At 38.8% G+C, this 16,847-nt stretch overlaps 2 protein-coding genes across 2 annotated transcripts; both read left to right on the top strand.

Moving 5' to 3' along the window:
- Positions 1-19: 19 nt before the first annotated feature.
- LOC117456241 (peptidyl-prolyl cis-trans isomerase-like) lies at positions 20-2,835 on the top strand. The gene is made up of 5 exons (XM_034096049.2): positions 20-186; positions 1,023-1,053; positions 2,018-2,106; positions 2,198-2,370; positions 2,465-2,835. The coding sequence occupies exons 1-5, from the start codon at positions 118-120 to the stop codon at positions 2,598-2,600; spliced, it is 498 nt and encodes a 165-aa protein (XP_033951940.1). The 5' UTR covers positions 20-117; the 3' UTR covers positions 2,601-2,835.
- Positions 2,836-14,307: 11,472 nt separating this feature from the next.
- LOC117455914 (peptidyl-prolyl cis-trans isomerase-like) lies at positions 14,308-16,822 on the top strand. Its single transcript, XM_034095543.2, has 5 exons — positions 14,308-14,418; positions 14,546-14,576; positions 16,151-16,239; positions 16,336-16,508; positions 16,598-16,822. Exons 1-5 carry the CDS (start codon positions 14,356-14,358, stop codon positions 16,731-16,733), a joined length of 492 nt encoding a protein of 163 aa, XP_033951434.1. The 5' UTR covers positions 14,308-14,355; the 3' UTR covers positions 16,734-16,822.
- The last annotated feature ends 25 nt before the right edge of the window (positions 16,823-16,847 follow it).

The raw sequence follows: 16,847 nt of genomic DNA, 5'->3' as shown, positions 1-16,847 counted from the left end.
CCTTTACGTCGCTGGTACAGACCCGACCTAAATAGACAGAGTGTACTGGCGTTTCGATAGGTACTGTTGTAATTCAAGTGCGTATTCCCATCAACTCTATCACAAGCGTTCATCAACATGATGAACCCCAAGGTTTTCTTCGACATCACTATTGATGGAGCTAACGCTGGGAGGATTATAATGGAGGTAAGGTTTAAATTGATGACAAGTAGCCTATATCTCTTGCATCCAGCTGTGTGCTTTGAAGGGCCTGGAGAAATGACTGACATATTGTAGTGCGGCAACTTTTCTCATGCATCTTTTAGGATTCCATTTTGGTCGCAATTTGCATTTACAGGCTGTATATGTTTGTATAGCCCGTTGTAGTTTGTTTTATTTATTCTCTTAGCACAGTTAACATCAATTACATCAAACAGTCCTCCAGAGTGACCATATCCTGATGGAAACGCCCAGCAGCACAGACGGGTGTAACAAATGGTGCTGCTGTGTGATGAGCAGATAAAGGGGGATGAATATTCTCTGATGCGTCTTAACAAAACACAATGCGAGTTGAAATGATAAGTGAAGTAATGTATTAATGGATAGACCGAAAATCAACCCATGTGAAAATCAACATATTGTTCATATTTAAAGTGACGTGCCAAACAGTCTCTGGTTTAACCTCCTTAAATGTAAGAATATATTGCTTTGTCTTGTGTTATATGATCTGATATATTTATGGAATAATGCAAAATATTTAATAAAATATTACAACAAATGTTCAATGTTTGATGACGGTAGTTGAACAAAACGATATTTGAGAAAATTGTGTAATTTATTTTTTTGGCAGCCCTAAACACAAAATCCTAAATGACTAATTTCAACTTTAAGCCTAACATCCTGCAGTTGTTTGAACAAGCCACTTTACCTGTAGTTGCTGTTGTTGTCAGACATGTTGAGCTTTCTTCGAGAGGTTTATTTTGATTCTATGCATTTTGTGTTCAACTGCCACCCACTCATTTGAAACGGTTTGTGTTTCGCAGCTGCGAGCGGATGCGGTCCCAAAGACTGCAGGTATGTAAGATTTAAAGGCAGACAGGAAACTCTGACATCACTTCAAGAAGCAATACACACTGCTCCTGCTTTTTCACACACCGAAAAAGGATTTGTTTGGTTGGGGAAAGTACTGGTCCACATTAATCCACAGCTGTTTATTCTGAATATGTTGTGGCTGTGGGTGATTCATAGTGTGACTGTATGAATCTGAAGAACCTGCGTACCTATTTATAGAGCTGAATGTGAGTGTAAACATTTATTCAAGAATGTATGCTACCAAGTGCTCTCTCACTTTAAATATAAGGGGAAGAGGAAAGGAGAAATGACTTGTTTGCTGTAATTCGCATAGATTTGTTTTACCTCCTGGTGGATGATGGCAGCGTATTGGTTGCTCTGTCTCAACTCCCAACATGGAAACCTGCAGGATGCATCAAGGACTAACCCATTTTGACCCGCATACTGTAGCCATTGTTTATTTGACCTCATTCAGACAGAGAAATTGCCGATATGCTTCCTCTGTCATACAGTGCTGTTAAGTGACTCAAATGCACTTTAATGTTATATCCTCAAAAGCAGGACCCTGAGGGCCAGCTCCAGACATTTATTTTCCGCAAGGCCCTCTTAATGTCTGGGGGGGGGGGGTTATACTGTAGGATGTATAGTGTGCTGTAGGATTCAGAATAATCTGTGCAAAGTAGCGTCAATGGATCTGCTGTGACGGGATGCTTTGGAAAGGAGTCAGATGTCCTCAAAGATATGCAAATTACTACTTAGAAAGACTAACAAAAAAAAGACAAGTCACCAGACAGAAAAAAAAGAATCACAAAGACACAAAAATTACCATAAACAAAGAAGAGTGGCAAAGCAACCAAAAAGGGACTCTAACGACTACAAAGGGACACTAGCCAACCGCAGAGAGACGCTACACAAACTAAAATACAGAAATGTGGTGTGTACTTACTGAAGTGTCTCCATTCCACAGAAAACTTCCGTGCTCTCTGCACCGGGGAGAAAGGCTTCGGTTACAAGGGCTCCACATTTCACCGCCTCATCCCAAAGTTCATGTGCCAGGTACAGTATAGGCTAGAAATGTGTCTTTCTTTGTATTTTTAAAACGAGCTCAGATTCAACTCTTGACTGCTGAGTGAACTATTTATTTCAGGGGGGAGACTTCACTAACCACGATGGAACTGGAGGCAAATCCATCTACGGGGAGAAGTTTGGTGACGAGAACTTCCAGTTGAAGCATCAGGGCATGGGCACACTGTCCATGGCGAACGCTGGGCCGAACACCAACGGGTCCCAGTTCTTCATCTGCACGGACAAAACTGACTGGTGAGCTCCCCTCAGCCATGAGCTGCTGCATTCAGGTTTATTCAAACTGTTTCCCATGACCGTCTCGCATACTAATGAGCTTCACTCCTCTCAGGCTGAACGGGAAGCACGTAGTGTTTGGAAGTGTTGTGGAGGGCGTCGATGTTGTCAAGGCAATGGAGAAGCAAGGCACAAAGAGCGGCACTCCTAAGGTCAAGGTTGCCATTGCCGACTGCGGTCAATTAAATTAGTGCGTCAAGGCTCCTTATGTTGTTTCCTTTATCATCCACATCCCAGTTAATATTTGAGGTGTTGAATATCAGAGAACAACGCTGAATTAATTCCCTTTCTCCACTAAAAATGTTTCTCTCCTGTGTTGTCTGTTTAAGATTTTGTACCTGCTTATCTGTTCTTTAAGGACCACATTTGTTAAAGTCTGGATAAAATGATTCTAATGGTGAGAAATAAAAAGATATGTAAGGTTAACTTTGTTTGTCTTGTCATTGGTGTGAATGCTGTTCAACAGCAGCTGGGGTCACAAAGAAAAGTACAGGGGGTTAAACAAATATTCTTCTTTATTTAACTTCTGACAGTTTAGAAGTTTACCACAGTGATTTCTGCCCCTTTTTCACAAACTGTACTGTAGAACATCTTTAACATACTCGATAACAAAAATACCATTCAATATTTAAACTTTATTTAAGTTTCCCCGGGGCATTTGTGAAATTCTTTATACAAGTAGCAATATGTTGCAGTAATGAGAACTTGGGAGCATGTTTATATTTACATAACAAAGGACAATTCCATCCTAAAAATGTGTATTCAAGTAAAGTAGGGATAGAAACTGTGAAATGTTCATGATATGTTTTTATATTAAGCTATGTCAGTGCTCCCTGAGTGCAGTACAGCTGATGAACTGTTCTGCTCAGAGCTGGACCCAGGTTCCTGAAAAACAGAACATTAAATGTGGATGAATTGCCATTTCTTACAGTACTGCCATTACAGTCATTAGCTCATCTGAACGAAGTATTTAGCATGTTTTGCTTTCAGTTTCATCAATTTGTATCCGAACCGTAAGTAAAGCCAGTGGTTTCGACTTGTTATCAACAAATACTACATGGATCATTAGAGCATGCTGGGAAAAATGTGAATCCAGTTGGACTACAAACCTTTTGAGCTTCCCATATCTGATGGAGAGGAGCTTCTCTTTCTCGGCTTCACCTGCACATCGTTCATAGGCTGTCGGAATGAGATTAAGAGGGGAAGAAAGATTTGAAATAAATATCAACAATCTCTTACAGTAGTCTTGTACTCGGGAATATAAATAAGTTTGTAAAAAAAATTATGTATACCTTTACTTTTCAACCTTGTGTTTGATTACCAAAAACATTTTCTTAAACAAAACTCACGAAAAACTCACCTTTCTGACCGAATTCGGTCAGAAATGTCAATGAAGTTTTTGTATCTTCTATATTATGTTAACATATTTTTCTTATTCCTTCAACTTGCGTCCCCATTTTGTCTATTGCATTATTTTATTGGGTTTTCGAGAAATAAAGCCTTTGAATCCTTTGAAATGTCCTCTTTTTGCAACTATATCTGCTAGTGCTAACTGCCTCATTCTTTATATATATACTCCCTCCTCCTTTGTTTTTCCCTTAATCCCCTGCTGCATTCTTCTACAAGGAAATTAAAAAGTATCTAACTTGAGAAGTCACAAATTAGAGGTTGGCAATGACAAATAGGTTGAAAAAAAGGTACGTCTCAAGGGATTTAAAAATGTGTGTTTTCCTAAAGGTTGCATTTTGTGTTAGCAAAAGGAAAAAGCCATTTAACTTCTATTAAACAAGTGGGTGGCTTCATTTTTGGTGTTTTAACACATGATTGACTGATAATCATGTATTTGGTCAACACATCCTCACTCCCAGGTCGGCCTATGTTGACGTTATGTCAAGTCCCCTGCCGGCTTTTTCCAACGCAAGGGGGGGGGCCTTAGCGTCCATTTTCAACGCAAGGGGGGGGGGCCTTAGCGTCCATTTTCAACGCAAGTGGGGGGCCCTTAGCGTCCATGTTCAGCTTTCCGGGATGTCCATGTGCTTCTATGGACGCTCATGGAAGCACGGCATTCGTTTGTGTCAACTGCCCTTAAAGGCAATGAAGACACTACACTACCCAGAATCCCCAGCTATCGTTTGGACTACACCATGTGCTCTGTTTGACAAACCCCGTGATAGTCCTCAAGCTCTGTGATTGGAGAGTGTGCTCCGAGGGTTACCGAGCCTCGAACAGCACTTGAAATGGGATGGAACCACAGCAGACTGTTCAAAACTGGATTTGAACGGGTCCACCGCGCCCCCCCCTCCCCCACCCTGTCCCCAGAACTACACATGCTGGCTATTCTGTTTCGCAACATGTTCTCTATGGCACGTCTCTACTGGGAGTTGTAGTTTTAAAAGACGTTTTCGTATTTCCCATAATAAGAAGTTGCCAGTATTAAACTGTGTACATCCCTGGAGGTTTAGGGGACAGGAAACACTCACATTTAAAACATATAATTAATAAATGGGTGAAAATTACTGGTGCCCATAATGGGCAGTATTAATATATATACCCACACGCCAGCTAAGGTCAGAAGAGCTTTATTTAACAGCTGGACTTATGTTTGTGACCCCTCCTGTTGTTAATTGATAACATTACATTACATTACATTAATTGATAAGCCTGAAAGATGCACTTGTCAAGGTTCAGAGGCACATTTTGCAAATATGGCAGTAGCCATCGATCAGCTTAAGATAAGATATACTTTATTGATCCCAAGTTGGAACATTTGCGTTACATCAGCATGTGTAACAGTTAAATATGCAGTGGTGTTTATTTGAAAATCATTTAGTATAATCACACAAATTCTGTGTTTTATATTTAACAATTCTGTGTTCTTTATTTATTGATTGTTCAATACCTGACAAGGCCGGAGATGAAATATCTGCATACATCATAAGAGTATAATACATTATGTATAATATCAGTTAAAATAAGTGCTTCAACATAGTTAACATTGCTGGAGGTATGCACACATATTGATAGATGTCTTGTAATGCACTGTTGAGGAACCTGCGACCCAAGTTTTTCATTCAGTGCAGAACTACACCATAGTTGTGTAGGCCTATATGATATGTCAATAAACCTTAGAACATCTTGAAATCTTGAACGGGATGTGCAAAATAGTCATTATATACAGTCTTTAATTAACTATTAGTAGAGAATAACGAGTAATGAATATACTTTATAGGGATCCTATTAATATCTAATAATAAAAATAATGAAATTCAATAACATGCTTTAACCACCAGGTGTCTCTTTATATCATCTGTGCACCTTTATGGTGTAAATACAGCCTATCTACCAATTGGATCAAATATAAAAGTGAGCCGAATTAGTGTTGATACGGCAAGGAGACGTATTGTGTGAAAAGAAATGTAAGATGTTGTTTAATGGCTGATATATTTATGATCCACGTCACGTTTTCAGTTCCTCATGTTTGTCTTCTCATCAGGGCTATAAATACAGAACTACGGCAGATATGTAATATTTAATGCAGCCGAACCGTGTATTACAATGCCGTTATGTGATGACTTTGAAAGAGAAAAGCAAGCACACTCGGAATAAGGTATTATTTTATTTTTTAAAAATGTTTTCGGTCTGTTTCCGGTATTTGTTAATGACGATGTGCTGTGAGATGTGAGACTGGAATTGCACAGGGGGAAATAACGTATCTTTAGATGCGGATTTTGTTAAACTAATATGTTTGCGCTGTGGACCAACACTATACATTGACGGGGAAGGGGGTAGCAATAAAGATAACACCATTAAACAGTTACACAACATAACAGAAATAATATCGATAGCAGCGTCCCTAGCAACCACCTTGGTAACAATGAAAACGTTGGACGCAATTTCCTGAAGTAATCTTCGTAATAACTAGCAAACTAAAGATCATGTACATCCACTGCACACATAATCTGAAATAACAACTCATATTTCTCGCATCAAATGACATCAAAACGCATTTTAATGGCCAAACTAACTTTAAAATAGGCATTTTACACCCAGAATAAAACGAAGTTCGGCCATGTTTTCTTTTTCTGCAGGGAGAAATGATAGCTGGGGATTCTGGGTAGCGTAGTGTCTTCTGCCATCCTTTACTCCGAAAAAAGATTTGTTTCTCCGAATCGAAGGGGAAAAATACAAAAGCATTGCACACAATTTAAACCAATCAATGTTGTGTAATTAACAAGGATAATCTGGTGTTTTTTAGTCGATGAGTAGTGCAGATATCACTGTAAAATCAATCGTCAGTAAGGGGAATATTTACTTCCGGGTGTACAATTCTCCGCTATCCAATGAGAATGGACGCTCACGTTGCCTTTAAGGGCAGTCGACACAAACGAATGCCGTGCTTCCATGAGCGTCCATAGAAGCACATGGACATCCCGGAAAGCTGAAAATGGACGCTAAGGCCCCCCCCCTTGCGTTGAAAATGGACGCTAAGGCCCCCCCCCTTGCGTTGGAAAAAGCCGGCAGGGGACTTGACATAACGTCAACATAGGCCGACCTGGGAGTGAGGATGTGTTGATTTGGTTGAATAATTTTGACCAGGAACACACTTACTTCATAGGAACACATCTCCAAACATGTATCTGCTTTGAGATGTTATTGGGATTTCCCCCCCATGAAATGGTGTCTTTACACAGTGAGATGAACACACACACTCCATCTACCTTTCTGGATGGATCCAGGCTGTTGTTGTCCTGTCGACCAGGAGGGGGCGCTCCTTCAAGAGGTCTGGACCTACAGTAAAAGTAAAGGGAGCAAACGAAGACAAATTAGAAAGTAAAATGATAAACTTCAACACATTTTAAGACTACGTTGTTTTTAAGATCCAAGAAAAAGTCTCATGCTATAATTTAAAGAGTTTTAGAATTTTTTTTTTTTTAAAGACACAAAAACGCTTTTGTGATACATTATATTGAAGGTTTAAGTAAGTATTTATTTCCTAGCCTTTCCTTTCTGTATTACTTCTAGTGCAGAGGAGCTATAATTACATTTTTATGTCAAATAAATCTACTGTACCCATCTATTCTCTTATAGTTTTTTGTATATGTTCTTGTATTTTTCTCCATCAAGCTTTTCTTGATGCTCATGTTGTATTTCATGTAGTTTTTATATGCATGGTTATAATTTGTATTTGTATTCCATTCATTGTAAAATTGTCCCCAGTTTCACTAGTTTCCCCCTCTTATAGTTTCATCCCTTTCTCAATGCAATTATTTTCTTTAATCATCTTGTCCTATATTTATAAGTGAATTAATACAATCGTGAACCCATCCGTTCCTCTGTCTCTCACCATTCTCTCTGAGGTATCGCTGCAGTTTCTAATCCAGTATTTTACAGATGCTGTCTCGGAAGCTCTGCAGGATTTTAGCCTCTTTGGCGTTTTGAATCGGCAATGGATACTTATTCAAAGAGCTGATGGCCTGCGAACAAGACAGAAGCAAACATGAATTAAAAAGAAACAAACATCAGTGACTTTAAAGCAGTAACTCTACATTTGTTGTGTACAGTTATCTTGTACCATGGGGTTTTTATGGGCTGCACAAACAGCCGACTGAAAGACAAAATCTCGGAGCATAAGTATGCAAGTAGAACATATAATGTGTGTTATCCTATGACTTTAACAATCGAGACTGCTTTATATTTAAAAGTCTCGAAAGAAAACGTATTAAACAGCTTATGCAAAGCAAAGATCATTATATGAAGAAATTGACTTTAGTCTCTTTAGTATATATATATATATTTTAAATGTATTACTAGACCGACTGGAAAACTTTTGGAAACAATTCTTTATTGGTTTGAATCCTACTTAACCCTCCTGTTGTCTTCGGGTCAAATCTGACCGATTTACTACTTTCATCAATCATAACTTTTTTGTTTTACATTCGATTGCATTAAGGCTTCATGATATCCTTCACAGAAGACATTTGAATATAAAAAATAGCTGATCACCACTTTCATTGAATTTTGGATGATTTAGTCAACTTTGTAACATCCATGGTGTTCCCGGTCAAAAATGACCGCCATAAAGAAAAGGAATTAGTAACCATTCGGATCAGATAAAACATACACACAAACACCAACCCACACACACACACATACTCTAGATGTGCCCCCCCCTTATGTGCCCAATAACCCCATGTGAATCACACCTGGCACTCACAAACACACACACACACAGAACAATTTGACACATTTCCCGCTCTTATGTGCCCATCCCCCCACATGGATCACACCTGGCACAATACATGTTCAGTGTCTATTATTTGTATATTTACTGCAGTTTTTCATGTATACCAGTAGTCTGATACAATATTTACAGTTTGAAAGGGTGTTAAATGAAATGTGGTGATGATTAATGGTTTTTGTGTTAATGTAATAGCAGTTAAAACAGGACTGGTCAAACACTTACTTTGGTAAGGGGGGGGGGAACGAAGACAATAGGAGGGTTAAAGGACAGAAACAACTTTGTTTCTATAGGTAAATAAACATCTGAGTTGACAAATATGACATTTGGGGTACCTCAAGGCTCCATCTTGGGGCCTCTTCTCTTTAACATCTCCATGCATGAAAAACAACAAAATAAGTTACCATAGCTTTGCGGATGACACCCAGATTTACATAACCATTTCACCAGGAGACTATGCTCAGAATTCAGACACTGAGTAAGTGCATTGAACAAATCAATGACTGGATGTGTCAGAACTAATTAAACAAAGTTAAAACTGAGGTAATGATTTTTGGAGCCAAGGCAGAATGTATAAAAGTTAGCGCTGAGCTTCAGTCTGCAATGTTCAAAACAACAGATAAAGCCAGAAATCTAGGTGTAGTCATGGACTCTGACCTGAGTTTCAACAGTCACATTAAAACAGTTACTAAATCAGCCTACTATCACCTAAAGAACATATCTAGGATTAAAAGACTAATGTCACTGCAGGATTTGGAAAAACTTGTCCATGCTTTTATCTTTAGTAGACTCGACTACTGTAATGGTGTCTTCACAGGTGACAGGTCTCACTAAAAAATCTATTAGAAAGCTGCAGCTAATTCAGAACGCTGCTGCTCGAGTCCTTACCAACACTAAGAAAGTGGATCACATCACTCCTGTTCTGAAATCTTTACAGGAAGTCTTCCTGTGTGTCAAAGAATAGATTTAAAAAATACTGCTGCTGGTTTATAAAACATTGAATGGTTTAGGCCCAAAATAAATTTCTGACCTACTGCTAAATTATGAACCATCCACATCTCTCAGGTCTTCAGGGACTGGTCAGCTTTCTGTCCCCAGAGTCAGAACTAAACATGGAGAAGCAGCGTTCAGTTATTATGCTCGAAATATCTGGAACAAACTACCAGAAACCTGACGGTCCGCTGCAACTCTTACTACTTTTATATCCAGGCTGAAGACTTTTCTTTTTGCCGCTGCTTTTAATTGAGCTATCTTAAACTGCACTGTAAACCTTTATTCATGAATTTTTTCTTTTAATGTTTCTTTTATTATCTTTGCTTTTTAATTACTGTTCTTAAATGCCATGTTCTTAATGTATTTTATTTTTGTAAAGCACTTTGAATTACCCTGTGTTGAAAGGTGCTATATAAATAAACTTGCCTTGCCTTGCCTTCTTCTTTTTTGACCCCATTTTTTGCCGTCGAATAACTTCAGCATATCTTCAAACTTTGTTTACTTTTTAAAATATTCAGCTTTTTTTATTCTTTTCTTAACATGTAACTCGAAGAGAGGAACCTTAAAATCCTCTTTTACCTACACCATGTGCAAAATACTACTCCTTCCACATACTTTCAGCTACAGACTTCATTCCAACTTTAAAATGGTCACAAGACATTCAGCTATTAAACTTATATTCAGATTTTTGATATCTTTGACAGTTTTTGACTTATCACAGTGTAAGTTATGGTACATTTATGGGCCCTTTTTATAATGGGTGTCTATGGGACGGACTCTTCAGGGCTAGAGTGTGTGACATCATCACTTTGAGTGTGTAGAGGGTGTTTGAAATCTTCTGAAAAAATATTTAAAAACCGCACAATCCCAAAATATACACTATTCAAATTATTTCAAAATTATTCCCCCCCCCGCACACATACACACTACGACTTCTTCAACTACGACTATGACTGTTACTGCTACTTTTACAACTACTACTACTACTTTTACTACTACTTCTACAACTACTACTTATACTGCTATTACGACTACTTCTACTACTACCACTATTACTACAAATACTACTACTACTAATACAACTACTACATTACTACTACTACAACTTATAATACAATTACAACTACTTATACAACTACTAGTACTACTAACAACACCTCTACTACTCATACAACTACTACTACAACTACTTATATTACTGCTGCTACTACTACTACTGCTACTGCTACTAGTACTAGTACATATACTACTACTGCTACTATACTTCAACTACAACTGCTACTATCATTCACTACTAGAGCTACTACTACTAATACTACTACTATCATTCACTACTACAGCTACTACTACTAATACTACTACTATAACAACTACTACTACTACTACTACTACTACTACTACTACTACTACTACTAATACTACTACTACTACTACTACTACTACTACTACTACTACTACTACTACTACTACTACTACTACTACTACTTGTACTACTTGTACTTACAGTATACTATGTACATCTGATATCTAACTACTTCAGCCTACTTTCAGCTACAGAAACCATTCAACTGTTAAATGATTCAGCTATTTCAGGACATTGAGGCTATACATTGTGTTGTTTATACCTTTTTAAACTATTCTTTGAAATATTAAGCTTCATCACTATTTTTCCTACTCTTCCAGTTGAACATTTCACTTTCAAGTTTTCATCAAAGTCAGTGCAATGCATTTGAGCTGTAACAATTTTCGATTCAAATTATTTCACTTTTCTGCATTTTTCCGCTAAGTTCAGCAACACACTTACTTGGTCTCTGTAGATAAAAGTAGACAGATACCAATCAACTATTAACACATTCACCTTTTTATTGTACTTAACCCTTAAGAGTCCCTGGGGCCATTTTTCAGCCATTCAGGTTTTCATGTTCAAGCCATTTTGGCTGTGTTGAATGAATATTGCTCAAACTTGCCAGAGGATATTCTTTTTTACCTGTGACAATTTGTTCACGTCCTTTGCACTGGCTGAGGAGCTGCTCAGGAGAAAACTGGCCCTGGTTGGCACAATTCGCCGAAACAAGCCTGAGCTTCCCCCTATTTTGCTCCAGGCAAGAGCGAGAGCAGTCCTCTCCTCCACCTTTGCCTTTACGAAGACCCACACACTGGTCTCTTACATCCCTCGACGTGGCAGGAATGTGCTGCTTCTAAGCACGAAACACTGCTGTCCAGACGTAAGCGACGAAATGAAGAGAAAGCCAGTCATAATCAAAGACTACAACCGTTGCAAAGGAGGTGTCGACAACCTTGATAAGGTAGGCACACATGTATTCGTACTCTTATATTCTTGTCTGAAATATATGTAGGTTTTTTTCAAATGAGCATTTTCCTATAAAATAATTAATATTTACATCATGAGAGAAAATGCTTGGAATCATTTATTCAAATTGTCTTATTTTATGTTTTTGTTAGGTTGTTGCCACCTACTCCTGCAGGAGGAGAACAAATAGCTGGCCACTTGCCCTCTTCCACAACCTGGTTGACATTTCCCATTACAACGCCTACATCCTGTGGACATCAATCGAGCCATCCTGGCAGCAGCAGAAACCATACGGGAGGAGGCTCTTCATTGAAGAGGTGGGAGAAATGCTGGTGACCCCACAAATCAAGAAGAGAGGGCGCCTTCCCCGCTCATCAGCCGCTGCAACAATGGTGTCAGATCTGCAGGGTGCTGCTGCAGGCCCCTCTCTCATCAGTGAACGGAAGAGCAGGAGGCAGTGCCTCTTTTGCATGGACGGAAGAGTTTGCAGCACCTGCTGCAAATGTGGGAAATTCATATGCAAGGACCACAGTCTGTCCATGTGCAGCCCCTGCTCCACCTGAGCTGGACTCTCACAGCCAGACACACAGTGTTCATTCAATGTTCATCTTTGTAAAATAAATGTTTTTCTGGTTCAAAATGATCTAGTATTATTCATTTTAGTCAGGCTGGAGTAGCTTTAAAAGACTGACTCTTTGAAAGTGGGAACAAATATGAATATATCATATTTTTATAGCAGCTTTTGTGAAGGTGGCATTTTCTGGCCTTAGGAACACGAGTGTGAGTTTTTGTTTAAATCTAACACTGCAAAAAAAATAACAATGCATTCAAATTAATTTTGCTGCCAATCCTTGACCAATCTAGGGACCTAATAATAACAATAATGAAATATTCCTTGAAATGTATTTTTGGAAAATTATTCTAGGTTTTAGTTTTTTCAATAAAAAAACTGTGGAGTTTTTTCAACAAACTGGCATTTAAAGGGTTAAAATCCCCAAAATATAATTCATTTTTCATATTTGTATGTCAGGCTGGAGTAGTTTTAAAAGACTGACTCTTTGAAAGTGGAAATAAATATTAATATATCATATGTTTATAGCAGTTTTTGTGAAGGTGGCATTGGGAAAGGCAAAAGGGACTCTTAAGGGTTAAAAGAACTACTACTGTGTAAAAAACCTGTTCCAAGTACAAATAATGCATTTATAATAAGTTAAAAATGCAAGTATTGGCATCAAAATATACTTAAAGTACCAAAAGTGTAAGTACTTGTTATGCAAATTGGACCATTTTAATATATATTATGTTTTGATTATAATTATTGATGCATTCAAGTGTTATCAAAGCAGCTAGTTTGAATGACTTTATATACTACAGGGTAGCTTGTGAATTTACTCTGGGTGTAACTAAAGTCGGATTTAAGTGTTTATATTTCACATTAATACTTCTGCAAAGTAACTAAAGGTACCTAGTGGAAAAAAGTACATGATTTAGCTCTGAATTGTAGTGGAGTAAAAGTACAAGGTAGCATACAATTGTAATTAAGTACAATACTTGAGTAAATCTACTTACTTTACACCTCTGTTTGTCTTACATTAATTATTAATGCAGTAATTAGCTTACTGGAAATACTGGTTGTTGACGTGATCCAGGATTTGAGTCAATAAAACCTCCTGAAAATGATGCATGTCAATCCAAATTCTAAGTGCTGTAACCATTAGGGTTTCTTCCTTCTATTGTTGCAGTTGAGATATTTTACCACTAGAGGTCAGAACAAACCTTTTTTTATTTCAGTAGGCCTACAGGATTTTTCAAGGGGTGGCACAGGTGATTTATGACATGACATCTTGAGTCTTCTTGTGCTTTTGGTGTCTGTGTTTATATAACGGCAGCTGAAATATATTAGTGTCAGCTGTGCAACATCGAAGGCTTTTTATTACACTCGAGTGCTATGGTTTTAATTCTACTTGCCTTTAATGTGGGCCTTGCCTCCATAAAATTCATTATGTATTGACCGTCGTGACAATAATTTGGTTAACTTAACCATAGAACCATTTTTTTCACATCTGGACAGATACTTTCCTTTTGGATGAGCCCCCTTCCCCCTCTGAACATATATTTAATATGTCACCTTCTTCTTTTGAGGGGAGTTGGATCATAACACGTTTGTACTGGAGTGCATGATACATCGAGCTGATTTTCAAAAACTGATCATTGCTCCGCCTGTGGAGTAATGTTACTAACTGAACCCCACCCATCTTCATTCCTATTGGTGTATTCTTGAGCCTTCACATGGCTGTGATTGGCTGTTAACAACTTTTACATCACATGTTCCTGGACTCATATGAATAAAGGCTTGAACAGGAAATGTTTTTTTCATCGTAACCTCACAACCTCGTTTGCAAACATGGGAAAGGTTTTCTTTGACATCACTATTGGTGGAGCTCCTGCTGGCAGGATTGTAATGGAGGTAAGACTATTAAGTTATATCCCTTTATTTCAGCGATGGTGATTTCATTAAGGTTTAAAATGAGCAGCTAGGATGCATTTTACAAAACTCTGAATGATTTACAAATTCCAATGTCTGTGTTTTGCAGCTCCGGAATGATGTAGTCCCAAAGACGGCAGGTAAGCTTTGCCAATAAGGAAGAAAGCGTTGAAGATGTACTGCATGTAGCAATAACTGAGCTACTGCTCTGGCTTTTTCCACCCACGGGGTGTTTCTCAATGTCGAAGACGCTTCCTTGGTGGGACATGTCCCTCCGAGTCAGGTCCTTCAGAAGTGATGCAAGAATCTTTTCTAGCCTCGGGAAACGAATAATTGGGGAACAGGCTAACTGCACGTCATATGCAAGGCCCTGCCTAAAATGAAGCGGGATTTCCGCCAAATATTTGGAAATTGGCCCGTGCGCAAAGCATTGTGGGGATTTTAAGACCGCGGAGTCTACACATGTGCTACCTCGACATTTCCCGCACCGAAGTACTCCGGCCTCGGTAGAATTCCAAGTATGCTGGACATTGGAACAGTCCTTCGGCGGCACTCGATGACGTAGTATCCTATAAATAGTGGCTCTGGAGCAGCTTTCCTCGACATTGAGAAACACCCACGATCAAAGGGATGTATGATTGGCTTTCAGTCCTCACCTGAGAAGTGATTCATAATATGGGGCGGGCTGTAGGTGAGGGTTTGAGAACCAGTTGCACTGCCAAATGTGAGTCAAAAAAGGAGTACTACCACAGGGAGGATTAGGAGGAAGTAAGAGTAGAAAGAGGAAGCAACTGTTCTCTTGGTAATTTCCACCAAGCAGATGACAGCATAGTGTTGCTTATTTTGTACCACAACCTTGAATCTAGCATGAGAATCCTTAGAAACTGTCGAACTGATTTTGTGATAAGACCTTATTTAAATATATCCAGTAGATGCAGACAAAATGGCCTACATTTTGCTTTGTGCATAGAGTATCCTACTATATAGTGGCTCAAATACATCATGCTGTGATCTGTTGCAATATCCTCAGTATCCCGACCACAAAGAGAAACTAAACGATGTTGCTGCTTTGTAGGAAGGTCGAGAGGCCTAAAACATGTCTGTCTGATAAGCTCCAACCCTTTGGAAAAGCTTACTTGATGAACAAAAAACTCACCAGCTTCTTGTACATTGGACTCTCGACTCAACTTAGGCTTTTTTCCCCCCTCAGTTTTCAATCTGTTTCCAATCAGATGTTTTATTTCTGTGCATGTTCTTGCATTGCTTTTACTCCTGCGTCTTATGTGCTATTTCCTACTTGTTACTAATTTTGTTTTTGAATGCTCTCCTGTTTTGCTTTTGAGTTTCTTGGTTCACAATACATTTTATAACGGTAGTTTTGAGAAGGTGATACTTAAATACAGTTTCTATTATTACTCCACTGACAAGTACAGATGTAAAGCACATTAATACAGAATCTGTATCCAGGCAGATTTCTTTTTCAGTTTGTTGTCCAATTGCGTTTTAGCTAGCTTTTGGTCTTTTGTGGATAACAAAAAGGGGGAAACTCTATTGTCCAACCATGATTCAGTTTTATGTATAAACTAGGCTATATGGTTGCCCCTCACCTAACTTGTTGCAGAGGTAGTTGAAAATGATTGATGCAAAAAAGAATAAATATTGCTGATTATCTGTGACACCTTTTTGGGGGGAAATAACAGTTTTTATTTCACAGAAAACTTCCGTGCTTTGTGCACCGGAGAGAAAGGGTTTGGCTACAAGGCCTCCAGTTTTCACCGAGTCATCACCGACTTCATGTGCCAGGTAGAGTAAAGGAAAGAATTTAGTTCAGATTGAACCTCAAATAGATTTTTGTATGCCTGTTGCCAAGTCAACTGAGACTTTTTAATGTTTTCTCAGGGTGGGGACTTTACCAAACACAATGGAACTGGAGGCAAATCCATCTACGGAGAGAAGTTTGCTGACGAGAACTTCAAGTTGAAGCATCAGGGCAAGGGCACACTGTCCATGGCGAACGCTGGGCCAAACACCAATGGGTCCCAGTTCTTCATCTGCACAGGGCCCACTAGCTGGTAAGCTCCACTTTGGGCCATGTGCTGTTGCTTTCATGCTTATTCAAACTGTTTCAGCCTATTTCAGAGTTGCCTCTTTCCTTTTTCAGGCTGGACGGGAAGCACGTGGTGTTTGGGAAGGTGGTGGAGGGCATCGACGTCGTCACGAAAATGAACGGGGTAGGCTCGGATAAAGGTTCTACTTCGAAGAAGGTTGTCATTGCAGACTGTGGTGAATTACAATAGTGTGACAAAGCTCCTTAAGTTCACATGCACCCTTTAACATCCACTTCAAAATGATGCCCAAAGTGTCAATAAAGCAACCTAAAGCTGAATGTGTTTGTCATCTCATTCATAAAG

This window comes from Pseudochaenichthys georgianus, chromosome 12 (assembly GCF_902827115.2).
Source record: "Pseudochaenichthys georgianus chromosome 12, fPseGeo1.2, whole genome shotgun sequence".
NCBI lineage: Eukaryota > Metazoa > Chordata > Actinopteri > Perciformes > Channichthyidae > Pseudochaenichthys > Pseudochaenichthys georgianus.
The sequence above is the reverse complement of the archived record's forward strand: the minus strand, read 5'-3'. Positions and strand labels throughout refer to the sequence as shown.

Coding starts and splice junctions, on each gene's coding strand:
- LOC117455914 (XM_034095543.2), top strand. CDS start 14,356: ATGGGAAAGGTTTTCTTTGACATCACTATTGGTGGAGCTCCTGCTGGC. Junction 14,419..14,545: donor CTGGCAGGATTGTAATGGAG/GTAAGACTATTA, acceptor TGTGTTTTGCAG/CTCCGGAATGATGTAGTCCC. Junction 16,240..16,335: donor TCACCGACTTCATGTGCCAG/GTAGAGTAAAGG, acceptor ATGTTTTCTCAG/GGTGGGGACTTTACCAAACA.
- LOC117456241 (XM_034096049.2), top strand. CDS start 118: ATGATGAACCCCAAGGTTTTCTTCGACATCACTATTGATGGAGCTAAC. Junction 1,054..2,017: donor TGCGGTCCCAAAGACTGCAG/GTATGTAAGATT, acceptor TCCATTCCACAG/AAAACTTCCGTGCTCTCTGC. Junction 2,371..2,464: donor TGCACGGACAAAACTGACTG/GTGAGCTCCCCT, acceptor CACTCCTCTCAG/GCTGAACGGGAAGCACGTAG.